At 41.5% G+C, this 13,386-nt stretch overlaps 1 protein-coding gene across 4 annotated transcripts in view; it reads left to right on the top strand.

Moving 5' to 3' along the window:
• The first annotated feature begins 6,978 nt into the window (after positions 1–6,978).
• IL20RA (interleukin 20 receptor subunit alpha) overlaps positions 6,979–13,386 on the top strand; it is a 43,370-nt gene continuing 36,962 nt past the window's right edge. The window contains exon 1 of one of the 4 annotated variants that reach the window (XM_034962930.4): positions 6,979–7,304. In XM_034962930.4, the coding sequence (XP_034818821.1) occupies positions 7,217–7,304 (88 nt within the window). In that variant the 5' untranslated portion in view covers positions 6,979–7,216. Of the gene's footprint in view, positions 7,305–7,645; positions 7,857–13,386 lie in introns of those variants that run through there. The other 3 variants (XM_034962931.3, XM_063605468.1, XM_063605469.1) reach the window with 3 other exon arrangements.

Below are 13,386 nucleotides of genomic sequence, written 5' to 3'. Positions count from 1 at the left end.
GGAGGCTTCTAATATTAGCACTCCCAGGAGCTTGGACAACAAATCCTTCTTTGAAGTGGGGTCTGGGTGGTGCATCATAGTGTCTAACACAGAGACCAAGGCCACACTGTTTGGATAGAGTGGAATTGAGAATTAATCCATATATGACACCAGAGCCGTGCAGTTTCCTCAACATTAGGCCATCAGTTGGCCCATAACCCATCCTCCATTTGTTCATTAAAGGATGGAGAGATGAAGAGTCATGTCACTGTTTGAACTCTCACTTGGGGGCCAGATAAATGCTTATTTGGAATTTGGGTAAACTGAAGGGGCCATTTCTGTAGTTATTTGACTCTTCCTCTATTCTTTAGGCATCAAGAAAAGAGTAAGTTTCTTTGCTTTCAGCCATATATATATACCTGTCTATATAAAAATGACCCATCTTTTAAGAAATTGTTTCTCCTTGGTTTCCTCCAGATTAAAGCACACAGAAACTTTCTCTCTTTCTCTCTCTCTCTCTCTGTCACACACACACACACACACAAACACACACACACACAGAGTACCTTCATATTCTGCAATTTCCAAACAATGGAATACCATTCTCCAATAAAATAAACCAGGGTTCCATGGAAAAATAGCTGGTTTTAAGGCTAGCAGAAAGTAAGGAAGTGCTCAGGACAAATCAAAACAGGATGGGGGTGTATCAAGGCAACACAGGTGTCAACCTGAAAGAGCTCACAATGGCAAAAGCTGGAACAATTTGAGCAAGAAAATAAAGAATGTAGCATTGGACTATAACCCAAAGTATAAAATAAATACATTTGAGTCCATATTAATTTAAATAAATGATTTAAATAAATCAATAAGTAAATAGGGAGAAGAGAAGGGACAGATCTTCCTTGCAGAAGATTTCCAAATAACATACAAAGATACTTCCTCCCTTCAGAAGGGGGAGCTTAATTTTGGCCACCACCACTGTCCCTCCCCAAGGGTAGGTTAGACTTAATGACTGTCTTCTAAAATACAGAGTAGGAAAACGTAAAACAATACCTTTACAGTACAGAAACCTGGCAAACACTTCCTTAAGCAAGTGATGAAGGTTAACATCATTATCAATGTCATGTGATGTCATATACTCTTGATATGATATGATTAAAAAAAGCACTTCACCTCTGTGATACTTTTTTAAGAAACCATTAACTTCAGTCTAATCATGAGAAAAAACATCAAACAAACCCAGACTGGGGCACATTCTATAGGACATCTGGCCAATACGCCTCAAGACTGTCAAGGTCATTAAAAAAAAAGGAAAACCTGAGAAACTATCAGACCAAAGACTGAGAAGACATGCCGACTAGATGTAGCATGGTACTCTGGATTGGATCCTGGAACAAAAAGAGAAAAACTAGAGAAATCCAGGCCAGTTGTGGTGGTTCACCTGGGGAGGCTGCAACAGGTGGATCACTTGAGATCAAGAGTTCAAGACCAGCCTAGCCAACATGGTGAAACCCCCCATCTCTACTAAAACACAAAAATTAGCTGAGCATGGTGGTGGGTGCCTGTAATCCCAGCTACTTGGAAGGCTGAGGCAGGAGAATCACATGAAACCTGGAGACAGAGGCTACAGTGAGCAAGAGATGATGCCACTGCACTCCAGCCTAGGTGACAGAGTGAGTGAGATGCCATCTCAAAACAAAAAAAAAAGAAGAAGAAGAAACACTAGAGAAATCCAAATAAAATCTAAAGTTTGCTTAACAGTAATGTGCCAATGGAAATGGAAGTTTCTTAGTTTTAAAAATTTACCATGGTGATGCAACTGTGTGAGGAGTGTACAGAAACTCTGCACTACTGCCTTTGAAACTTTTCGGTATACAAGTACAAAATTAAAAAACTAAGAAGCTCCTTTTGTTAAAACATGGTATTGATGCAAAATGGACAAACAGACCAAAGAGTAGACATCTAAAAATGACCCAATACATATATCTTCAATAGATTTTCAACAATAATGGCTAAAGCTATTTAATGTGGAACGAAAGTCTTTTTAACAAATAGTACAAAAACAGTAAGACATCTATTTGGAAAAAAAATCTCTACTCTTTTCTCATACCATATACAAAAATTAGCTCAATGTATTGCAGACCTAATTATAAAAGCTAAAACTGTAACATTTCTAGGAAAAGCCATCTTTCTTTCAACCTTGGGATACACAAAGACTTCTTAGACAAAACACCACAATCATAACGAAAAAAAGTGAAAAACTTGACTGTATCAATATTAAAAACTTTTGCTCTTGCAGACATCATTGTAAAAATGAAAAGGCAAGCGATGAAGTGGGCAAAAATATTCGCAAAGCACATATCTGACAAAGAACTTGTACCCAGAATACATAAAGGACACCTACAATCAATAATGAAACAACCCAAATGTCTATCAACCGGAGAATGGGCAATCAAATGGAGTATATTCAAATAATGAGACGTCATGGAAACATGAATATTTTCACGTTTCTGGATGGCTTGTCTTCCTGAGCAAAGGAAATTGGCATGCCATAGACTGTCTCCTCTTCCACAGAATCATTTGCTCTTCACATTGCAAGGGTGTTAGATCTGGAGCCATCTGGTCTCATTCAGAGAGTAATAAAATTTATCTCCCCACCATAGCCAAATGTTTATATTCCAGGGTAGGTACTTTCCCCTTTGCCTTCCTGAGAGAATTAATTTACTTTCCAAGAAATCTGTTGACATTAGGGAGCTAGGGTTTTTCTTCCTCTCTCAGAAGAAGACAGTGGCAACTAAGTGGTGTGTAACCTATATAAACTCAATATTAGATTGTCTTTTTATTTTGTTTTTAATTTGTTTGAAGCAATTCATTACATATGCTGAATATTAGGCCTTTAGCAATTATATTCATGCTGTTTTACAGTTCAGACCTCAAAAACCAGTAAGATATCTATATGGAAAAAAATTAATCTTTACTCTTTCCTCATATACAAAAATTAGCTCAATGTATTGTAGACCTAATTATAAAAGGTAAATCATAACATTTTCTCAAGTGTAAGAGGCATATAAGGAAATTATTAAAAGCACAAACTTTGAAAATAGATGAACCAGCATTCAGTTTCCAGTTTCTGTTGCTTATTAAACGAATGACCTGTCCAAGTCTGTCTCCTTGTTTTGAAACTTGGGGTAATGTGACTAACTCTCAGAATTGTTGTAAGGATTGAAGGAGGTAGTTAGGAAATTTAAATTTCTTAGGTAGGATCTGACTCAAAGAAAGAATTCAGTAACTTCGTATTATTAGTATGTATTATCCTTGGAAACTATTTAGTAATTAAACTAGGATAGAAAAAAAATTATTTTTTGCCTGTGGTATTAGTGTTTGGGGTGGGAGGTAAGGAGTAGTGGTTTATGGCCTTTTTCATCAGGAAGCCTGGAAATCCTATACATCAGGCTCCACAAAATTAAGATCTCAATGTGGTAAATCATGGCAAGAGGAGTTGCAAAGTTGAGAAGTAGAAGAAAACCTCAATTCGAAAACATCATTTCAAAAGTCTCTGAAGAACACACTGAAGATTATATTGCCTGGGAAGGCTTAGATGGGGAGGAACTAAGACTGCTGCTTCCCAAAGTTAACAAAGGGGGGTAAGAGGTTAGATTTGAAGATACTAAGGAAACTCACTAAGGTGAGTTCTGGGTCACAGATGCAAACAAAAGAAAAACTGACTCCATTCTTTATTTCAATGCATGGGAAACATCAACTGAATACATGGCAAGTTCTCAGGTCACACTCATCCTGTAGAACCCTAGGCATTCTGAGGACAGAGTGGTGAGTTTGTGAACATGTAAAAGACAAGCCTTAGAGGTAAAATTTTGACTGCCTTCTGACAAGTGCCAAGGGGAACTTGAAGAGGAAAGGAGAGAGGGGACGAGAGGCATGCAGAAAACTGTTTGTTCTCAGACAATTGACAGCCCACTCATGGGGGAAGAAACTCCAAGTCGCAGTTACTCCATCCCCTACCCCGTTCCCACTTTCCAGCTGGAGGAAAAACTTGGTGAAATAATGAAATGTCACTGTTCAAGTTCAGAAGACTTAGGAGATAAGGGAAGGCTTTGTATAGGTCTGCTTTAGCCTCTTGAAGGAACTGAACGATTCATATTTGAACAGAAATGCATACAAAAGTTTAGATATCCAAAAATGATTGGCCCTAAACACTTCTGTAGCAAATATTTAACCTATTTAACCCACAAGACTTAAGATGATAATGATGAAAGTAAACTAATACAATTTATAATTAAAAAGTAAGAACAACAGCAACTCAAGATAATATTGATAATGTACTGATCACACAGAGTCCTTCCTAAAATGTTCTGGGATTACAATGGAATCAATAAGAGTCCAGTTGGGAAAACAGAAACCACACTAGTTATTTCAACAGAAAGAATTTGCTGTAAGGAATTGGTTAAACAGATGTTGGAGTACTAAAAAAGTAAAGCGGGAATACTGAGATTGAAAGAGACAGAGTGACTACTAGAAGCAACTACCACCGTCAGGGTTAAAGGAACACAGAGCAGACGTGGGGTTCAGATCCCAGAAGCGAAGCCTCCATGAAACTGGGACTCAGACCTCTGAGAATGGGGCATAGCCTACTCAGTGCTGGTATTTCTCAGGAGATGCAGTGAAGCTGATTCTGGGAGTACAGGAAGAAGCTGGGAACTAGAAACAATTGCTCCTGGAACTAGCTGTCCCTGCCAGGGTAAAGAGGCACTGTGGGGCCTTAGTGACAAGAACAGCAAACAAATAGGAAGCAAGTCCCTTCTTTCCTCATCCAGCTTTCAGGATTCCTTCAGGGCCCCTTTTGGTGGAAAGGAAAAGAACCAGCTAACAAACAAGAAAAGTGGTTTGAAGAGGCCTCACGTCAGCACCACGAAGCTAACATCCCAGCCTAAGGGGCCCTCTGACCCAGATTCCTCCTCTGTTTCTAAGTCTTTCAGGAAGGAAAAAGTAGCATACTTAGGCGACTCAGAAAATCCTGCCCCATCTTCTATCTCCTTACTCCCTCCTCACCAAAAAAGATCTTTTTTAATACTGAAGACCCCCTTTAAAAAAAAAGAAAAAGAAAAAGAAAACAGTGGTTGCTCTAATTTGAGTGTCGTTTCCCTTTATTGGAGCATTTAAAAACAGACATTTAGGGTCAAAAGAGATGGAACACATCTGAGGTAAACCGTGTATCTATCTTCAGGCTGTGCCCAACCTTTAGAATCACCTAGAAAGGTACAAAGCTGAGAGCCTCTCTCAGATTTTTCATATAGTATTTCAAGACTTACCTCTTAATTGCACCCTTCCCCCCTCCCATTATAAAGAGCATGGAACCTAGAACCCACCGCCTTGTGTGGAAGTCCACACACCACTGGTCACAGGCCACTCACAGGTTTGGGGGACTTCATGATGATTCCTAGACTTTCTGAGTTTCCCTTGCCTCATCTGAAAAAAGGGCCAGGACCTAACTGCAGGTTGTGAGAGTTGAATGAAATCAAATAACAACTTTTCAGTCAGTGACAGACTGCATATACAAAGGTGGTCTCATACGATTATAATAGAGCTGAAAAAATTCCTATTGTCTCTAAAGACCTTCCAGGAGGACAGGATGTGAGGTGGCATCAGTGGCACTGACAGTCCTGACCCTGTGCAGGCCTAGGCTAATGTGTGTGGTTGTGCCTTAGTTTATAACAAAAAAGTTTAAAAAGTAAAGAAAAAATAAAGAAAGAAAAAGAAAAATTTAAAAATAGAAAAAGCTTATAGAAAGAATACAAAGAAAAAATATTTTCATACTGCTGCACAATGTGTTTGTGTTTTAAGTCAAACGTTATTACAAGTCAAAAAGTTTAGGTCAGGTGTCGTGGTTCACGCCTGTAATCCCAGCACTTTGGGAGGCCAAGGAGGGTAGATCACCGGAGGTCAGGAGCTCGAGACCGGCCTGGCCAACATGGCGAAACCCAGTCTGTACTAAAAATACAAACAAATTAGCCGGGCGTGGGGGCACACACATGTAATCCCAGCTACTCTGGAGGGTGAGGCAGGAGAATCATCAAAACCGGAAGGCAGAGGTTGCAGTGAGCCGAGATCGCACCACTGCACTCCATCCTGGGCTACAGAGCAAGGCTCCGTCTCAAAAATAAATAAATAAATAAAGTTTAAAAGATTTAAAAGTAGAAAGTAAAAAATCATAGTAAGCTAAGGTTAATTTATTATTATTGAAGAAATAATTTTTTAATAAATTTAGCATAGCCTAAGTGTAATACAGTGTTTATACAGCCTATAGTAGTACACAGTGATGTCCTAGGCCTTCACATTGACTCACCACTCACAGACTCAGCCAGAGCGACTTCCAGTCCTGCAAGCTCCATTCATGGAAAGTGCCCTATACAGGTGTACCATTTTTAAAATCTTTCATACTGTACTTTTGCTGTACCTTTTCTACGTTCAGACATGTTTAGATACACAAATATTTACCATTGTGTTACAATTGCTTGCAGTATTCAGTATGGTCACTTGCTGTACAGGTTTGTAGCCTAGGAGCAAACAACAGCCTGTACCATATAGCGTAGGCGTGTAAGAGGCTATACCATATAGGTGTGAGTACACTCTAAGATGTTCACACAAGAAACTCGCCTAAGACATTTCTCAGGAGGTAATCCTGTCATCTTAAATGATGCATGACTGTAAGATCTACGGCTGAGTGCCTAACTGTATATTGAGAAATAACGCTCTATTTCATCCGTCTTCCGATATTGAACTTTAACTGACCATCAGACCGGCCTGAATACCAGAATCTCTTTGCAATGCACTCGCCTCGCTCATTACCAGAAGGAGGTTTTACCTGCCTAGTGACCTGGTTGGTCTGGGCATGAACCCCGAGAGGTGGAAACTCTCAGACTCTCAGGACTGACAGCCGAGTGGCTGGGGACTATAAATCCGCGAGAACTGCCCTCGCGCTGCCATCCAGCTGGGTAGCCGGGGGAGCGCGCGTGGGGGCTCCGCGAGTCGCTCGCCCTTGGTTTCTGGGGAAGCCTGGGGGACGCGGCTGTGGCGGAGGTGCCCTGGGCCTCAGGTCGCCTGGAGCGTGGCACGCAGAGCCCCGGGCGCGGAGCTGGGGCCGCGCGGCCGCACTTGGCCCCAGCGGGCGTGGGACTGAGCAGTCTGCTGCCCCCCGACATGTGACCCAGCCCCGCCGCCCATGCGGGCTCCCGGCCGCCCGGCCCTGCGGCCGCTGCTGCTGCCGCCGCTGCTGCTGCTGCTCCTGGCGGCGCCTTGGGGACGGGCAGGTAGGTGGGTCGCGCCGCCAGGTGCGGGTCGGGGATGTCTCCGGGCCGGGGCCCCGCCAGGCAGAGCGCGAGGCCGAGCTCTCCCCTCCTGCCCGCCGGCCAGGTTTCGCTTTCGGGCGGGCAGAGGACGAGGTGCGCGGAGGCCGGAGCTTCCAGCCCCGGGGCTGCAGAGAGCCCGGGGGACACTCGCCGTCGCCTCGCGCACCTTGGCTCGGGGTCAAGTTTGCAGGACTCCGCGCTCCGCACTTTCGGTCTCGAGAATTGAGGTGGGGTGGGGGGAGTTCGGTGGGGGGGGGGGCGCTCTGCGCGGTGCCCACAGCCTATGACTTGCGGTCGGGGACGGTTACCATGCGGGGCCCCTCGCCGGCCAGTCCCAGGTTCCCGCCACCACCGCCGCGGCCGCGCGGAGGGGCCCCTGTGGATGCCGCGTCTCGGCCGCCGGGCCCCGCAGTCCTGCAAGCCGCGCGTCGCGAGATCCGCGCTTTAAAAGCCAAACTCCCCGAAAGGGTCAGCCCCGAAGGAACAGGATCCAGAAAGACGCAGCTTCTTAAAGTAAGCTCCCACTGTCCTGGGTACGCCGTTGTTTCCTTTGCAGTTATGACCATGTACAGATAGTGCTCTTTGATTTTTCAGAAATAACAAAACTTTTAACTCGTTTACGACATAAGGTAACTGAAGAGCTCTTTCGTTTTGTTTGGTTTTTAAGTTTAAATTCTCTACCAATTGGAATCTAGTAAACCAGAATGATTCATTAACCTGATTGCTTTTTTTCCCTGTATTTCTCGTACATGAGAAAAAGATTTTTTAAAAAAACAAAAAACAAGATATCCGGGATCCCTTTTTTAAAAAATTATTTTAAAAAACAACAACAAAGCTTCTCCAAATACTGTGCTTTGTAGACACTTCGTTCAGGCCCTGCTGTCTTTTAACCCAGAACTGAACAGTAAGAGTGAATGCAGGAAGAAAGTTGACGGTGAATCTGGAGTCCTTGGTAGTTAAAGAAAAAGTTAAATTCAATATAGTTACAACAGTAAGAAAAGTATGCACACAGATCTTGGAGAGATTTTGAACGATAGCTATTATACATAAAATATTTTATCCTTTAAATTTATCAGAAATTATAGTTATTTTGCCTTTTAATATTCCCGGGTAGGCTGAATGGGAAGAAACGACTGACGTGCAAATATTGAGCCTTCAACTAACAGACAGAAATTTGTTTTTATTTTTAATCGAAGAGAGAAGCTGGGCACTGTGGCTCACACCTGTAATCCTAACACTTTGAGAGACAGAGACATAGGCAGGAGGATGGCTTGAGGTCAGGAGTTTCAGACCAGCCTGGGCAACATACGGAGACCCCTGTCTATACTAAAAATTAAAAAAATAAAAATAAAAAACTAGCCAGACGTGGTGGCAAAAACCTGTAGTCCTAGCTACTCCGTGTGCCCAGGAGTTCCAGACTGCAGTGAGTTATGATCACACCACTGCACTCCAGTCTGGGCAAGGGTGAGACCCTGTCTTTGGGGAAAAAAACAAAAACAAAGAAAGTGAGAAAGAGAAATAAAATTGTTGGGTGCTGACATTACCAGGTAATAATGTTCTTGACTTCAAAATAAAATTTGCAAAACAAAACAGTAAGAACTCTTTTCTGACCCAAGAGACCTTGATACTACTTTCTTAGCTCTTCTTAGGGTATTCCCGTCCTCTCCTGGGTCTTTGGGCTAAGGTGTAAGGACTGCTGGGAAGACCACCTTAGATGTGTGTAGTTACCTGGATACTACCTGCTCTTAATTGAAGGATTATCTACAATGTCTTCTGTACAACGTGGGCTTACTAAGGTTCTATGACTTTGCCACTCTCAGGTAGATTAATGCTTTAATGCTCTCATTTTTTGAACTTTTAAAAATTTTCGTCTCACAGTTCAGTGCCATATCAGGCTGTAAAATACCAAAACATCCAAAGAGGAAAAACAAACAAAAAAAAAAACTCAGCATGTCATGAACCTTGTAGGGAAATCTTGGTATTTCATTTCAGATAAAGTTGTAATGGAATTCAAAATGTCTATGCGGCTCCCTCAAGGCAGGTGCAACACGCTGTCATTCACTCTTGGACCCCTCCAGGGACAGAATTTCACAGGGAAGTTTATCCTTATGGCTTATCAAACTCTGCCCTATTGGCCATTCCCATATCCTGTCCTCAGGAAAGATAAAGAACCATGATTAGCATAATATAAACAGGCATTTAAAGTCACTAAGATAGAGTGGGAGATGGTGACTTCTCAGGTCATCTGTCTCCTCTGCTCAAAGCCCTTCAGAGGCTTCTACTGTTCCTGGAATCATTCTCAGTTCTTCTACAAGATCCTGTGTGGCCAACTCCTGCCTGTCTCTCCAGCCTTATCTCACACCACCTAATTCCTGCTATCCTGGCCTGTTTCTACTTCCCAGAGCAAGCCAGAGTGTTTCCCATCTCACTCATACTGGCAGTTCCTCTGGAAGTTCCTACTGGAGATTCATACTGGCAGCCCCTCTGCTAGAATGCTGCTGTGCCACTCTATTCCCAGCTAACTCCTGCTCAGACTTTGGCCTCTCCTGCCAATGTGCTTCCCTCAAGAAAGTCTTCCCTAGGGAGTTCAACAATGAAAACACATGGACACAGGGAGGGGAACATCACACACCGGGGCCTGTCGGGGGGTGGGGGCTAGGGGAGGGATAATGTTAAGAGAAATACCTAATGTAGATGACAGATTGATGAGTGCAACAAACCACCATGGCACATGTATACCTATGTAAGAAACCTGCATGTTCTGCACATGTATTCCAGAACTTAAAGTATATATATATATATATTAAAAAAAAAAAACAGGGTCTTCCCTAAATCCCCAAAGAGGAAAAAAGTATAGCTTATGATGTCTATTAACAAATAAACTTGAGTTTTGGAGCTTTAGATTGCAGTCTAAATACCAAACAACAACTATGCTTATTAGAATGACTTAACGGAGTGAGAGTATTAGTCAAAATGTCTCTTCTTTGATACAAACATGGCAGCATTCCGTATTTTATTTCACTGAGAAGTTATTCCAGGACATACTTCACTCACACACACACATACACAGAGACATAAATGATTCTAGTGAACTAATTAAACTTGCAGAATTATTTTCTTTTTTTAACTTTTAATTTTGAACTAATTTGGGACTTGCAGAAAAGTTTCAGAAATAGCACAAAGAATTCCCATATCCCTCTCACCTAGTTTCTCCCAATTAAAACATCTTATGTAACCATTGTACAATGTTCAGACCAGGAAATTAACACTGGTGTAACACTACTCACTAAACTATAGACCTTGCTGGAGTATCACCCATTTTTCCAATAATGCCCTTTTTCTGTTTCGGGATCCAGTCCAGGATCTCCCATTACATTTAGTGGTCATGTCCCCTTAGTCTTCTCCAACTGGTGACAGTTTCTTTGCTTTCATGACCTTGATACTTTTGAAGAGTCCCAGTTACCTCTTCCTTAGAATATCCCTCAGTTTGGGTTCATGTAAAGTTTCCTCAAGCTTAGAATGAGGTTATTCAATTTTGGCAGAAATGCCACATAAATTGTCACTTCAAAGGATTTGTAATATCAACATGTCTTCTTATTGGTGATGTTAACCTTGATCACTTGGTTAAGATGGTCTCTTCAGAGTTTCTTACTATAAAGTTACGATTTTTCACTGTGTGACAAGGAAGGGTCATCATTTTTGCCTTTTTAGGTATTTATTCAATTGGTTAAGTATATCAGTATGGACTCATGGATGTGTCTTCTTCTTTCATTTATAATCCAATACTATCATTATCAGTTTTATTGCTCATGCTGTTCCAGCTTTGGCCACTAAGAGTTCCTTCAGTTTGGCTCCTGTGTCCCTCTAAGGAACCCCGTCTTTTTTGAGCACTTCATTAACTTTCTAGCACCAACAACATTCCAGACTCATCTAGTGTTTTCCCTGCCCCAGGCCTGGAATTAATGACTTCCTCAGGAAGCTCTGGTTCCTTCTATTGGAGAAAGGTGTTTAGAAACCAAGATCTGGGTGTGAGGCATGCTTATTGCTACTGGAATGTTGTTTCTAGGTGCTCTCGGTGGACGGAGCTGGGAAATATGTGTGTATAGACTAACGTAGTTATACACACACATCTATATTTCTGTATGTATCTGTGGGTGTGTATATATATTTAAGACCGTGAGTTTGTAATGGTGCCACCAATTTCAACCTAACAATCAAGTTTCATTCTAGCCTTCCTCTTTCATTTACAGCCTCTTTGTCTAACAGTGAGAAACCCAGATGTCATTATCTACAATAGACTTATTTGCCTGATTCTAATATAAATATTTTCAGGATTGCTAACGCATGCTCTTATGAGAAAAACGTGTACTTACTAAATTATAGCCTTTATGTACAGTTTTCTGGTCTTAAGCTTTATAATATCCCATGAAGATACTATTGACCAAAGTTACCTGGCTTAGTCCTTTTTTTTCTTTACTCCTTTTGGTGTGGTTATTCTATCCATTTGGGATAAGTTCAGTTCATTTGTTAAACTGCTTGTATTACAATTTGGGTTCCCCCTCATGCTAGTTGTTTTGTTTGTGGCATTTGGGGCATTTGGCAGCTAGGTGAAATATTACTGTGCTTATAAAAGTCAGAGCTATACAAAACGGTTTTCTCAGGGAAGTGTGGCTCCCTTCTGAGCCCTACTACCTCCTTTCTATTCCTCACCATACCACCACCTCTTTCCCATTACACTGTAAATGTGATTACGATGTTGTACTTACGCTGTCATTGTGATATTCTGACATCATTTCTACTTTGTTCTTGGTCCACATTCCATGCCATCTCCTTCATTTCTTGTTTATTTTTCCTGAATTTCTTTTGCACCAATGAGCAAATATGTGTATGTTTTAAGATCCAGGTCTAAATCTGATTTCTGTACTGCAGCTAATGGAGGATTTGCTCGCTCAAGTGTTCTTTTTATCAAAAAAGCGTGTCTTCTTTTCCAGCCTCTCTCCTATTGCCCTTCAAGCAGACTTGGGGTGATTTCTTATCTATAGATTTGCAGGCCTCCTGATCTATCAGCTTGAGGCCCAGCCCCAGCCTCCCCAGAGAGTATCATGTACCCAACATCCAAGCTTATGGCTACAGGTATCTCCAGCCTCACTCCTCACAATGTGCACTCCTCCTGCCTAGAACTACTCAGCTTGCTATAGAATGAATTCAGGAAAGGCAGTATTTGCGACCTGGAGAGCAGCCAAGGAGATTGGTTACCCATGGAAAGCGGCATGGAATAGGAACGACGTAGTAGGGCTGAGGAGGAAGCACCACTTCCCTGATTATACCTTTTCGTTTAGCTCTGACTCTTAGAACCATAAGGTAGGACATATATATTTCACTTACTCATAAACTGTGGGTAAAGACAATAGGCAAGTGGGATTATTGCTTTAAAATTAAGATTTTAGTATAAACATTTCAACATAAAACTTTTGCTGTTTTTATAATTTTTTAATAAAACTGTATATCTCTATGTTGCCTTTTTTAGTGCTTGGCATAGTATTTTTCACAAAATGGTTGTTCTGTAAAGTTGTATGGCTTTCTTAAAAGCAACTTTCATTATATGCGTTACATTTTAAAAATGACTTTCTATTTGCACCATTTTCTTCAAAGTACAATTTTACCAGGTGTCATTGACATGTTGACTTCCATATGATTTTAAAAAAATGATCATCTGAGGCTTCAGGCAGCATATATTTTATGGAGTAAAATTGCATTATCCATCTTAATTATAACATTATACTTTTGCTATCATCGTGATGTTCTGACAGCATTTTTACGTTTTCTTAGTCTACAGTTTATGACATAACACAAAATTTGATACCAGAAGCATGAATTAAATCACTTTAATCAATTCCAAGGTCTATCAGTTACATATAAAATTGGAGAACAAGGCCGAGGGCAATGGGTCATGCCTGTAATCCCAGAGCTTTGGGAGGTTGAGGCAGGAGGGTCACTTGAGGCCAGGAATTTGAGAGCAGCCAGGAGAGACCCCATCTCTACA

The sequence above is a fragment of the Pan paniscus genome, chromosome 5, assembly GCF_029289425.2.
Source record: "Pan paniscus chromosome 5, NHGRI_mPanPan1-v2.0_pri, whole genome shotgun sequence".
Taxonomy (NCBI): Eukaryota; Metazoa; Chordata; class Mammalia; order Primates; family Hominidae; genus Pan; species Pan paniscus.
The sequence above is the reverse complement of the archived record's forward strand: the minus strand, read 5'-3'. Positions and strand labels throughout refer to the sequence as shown.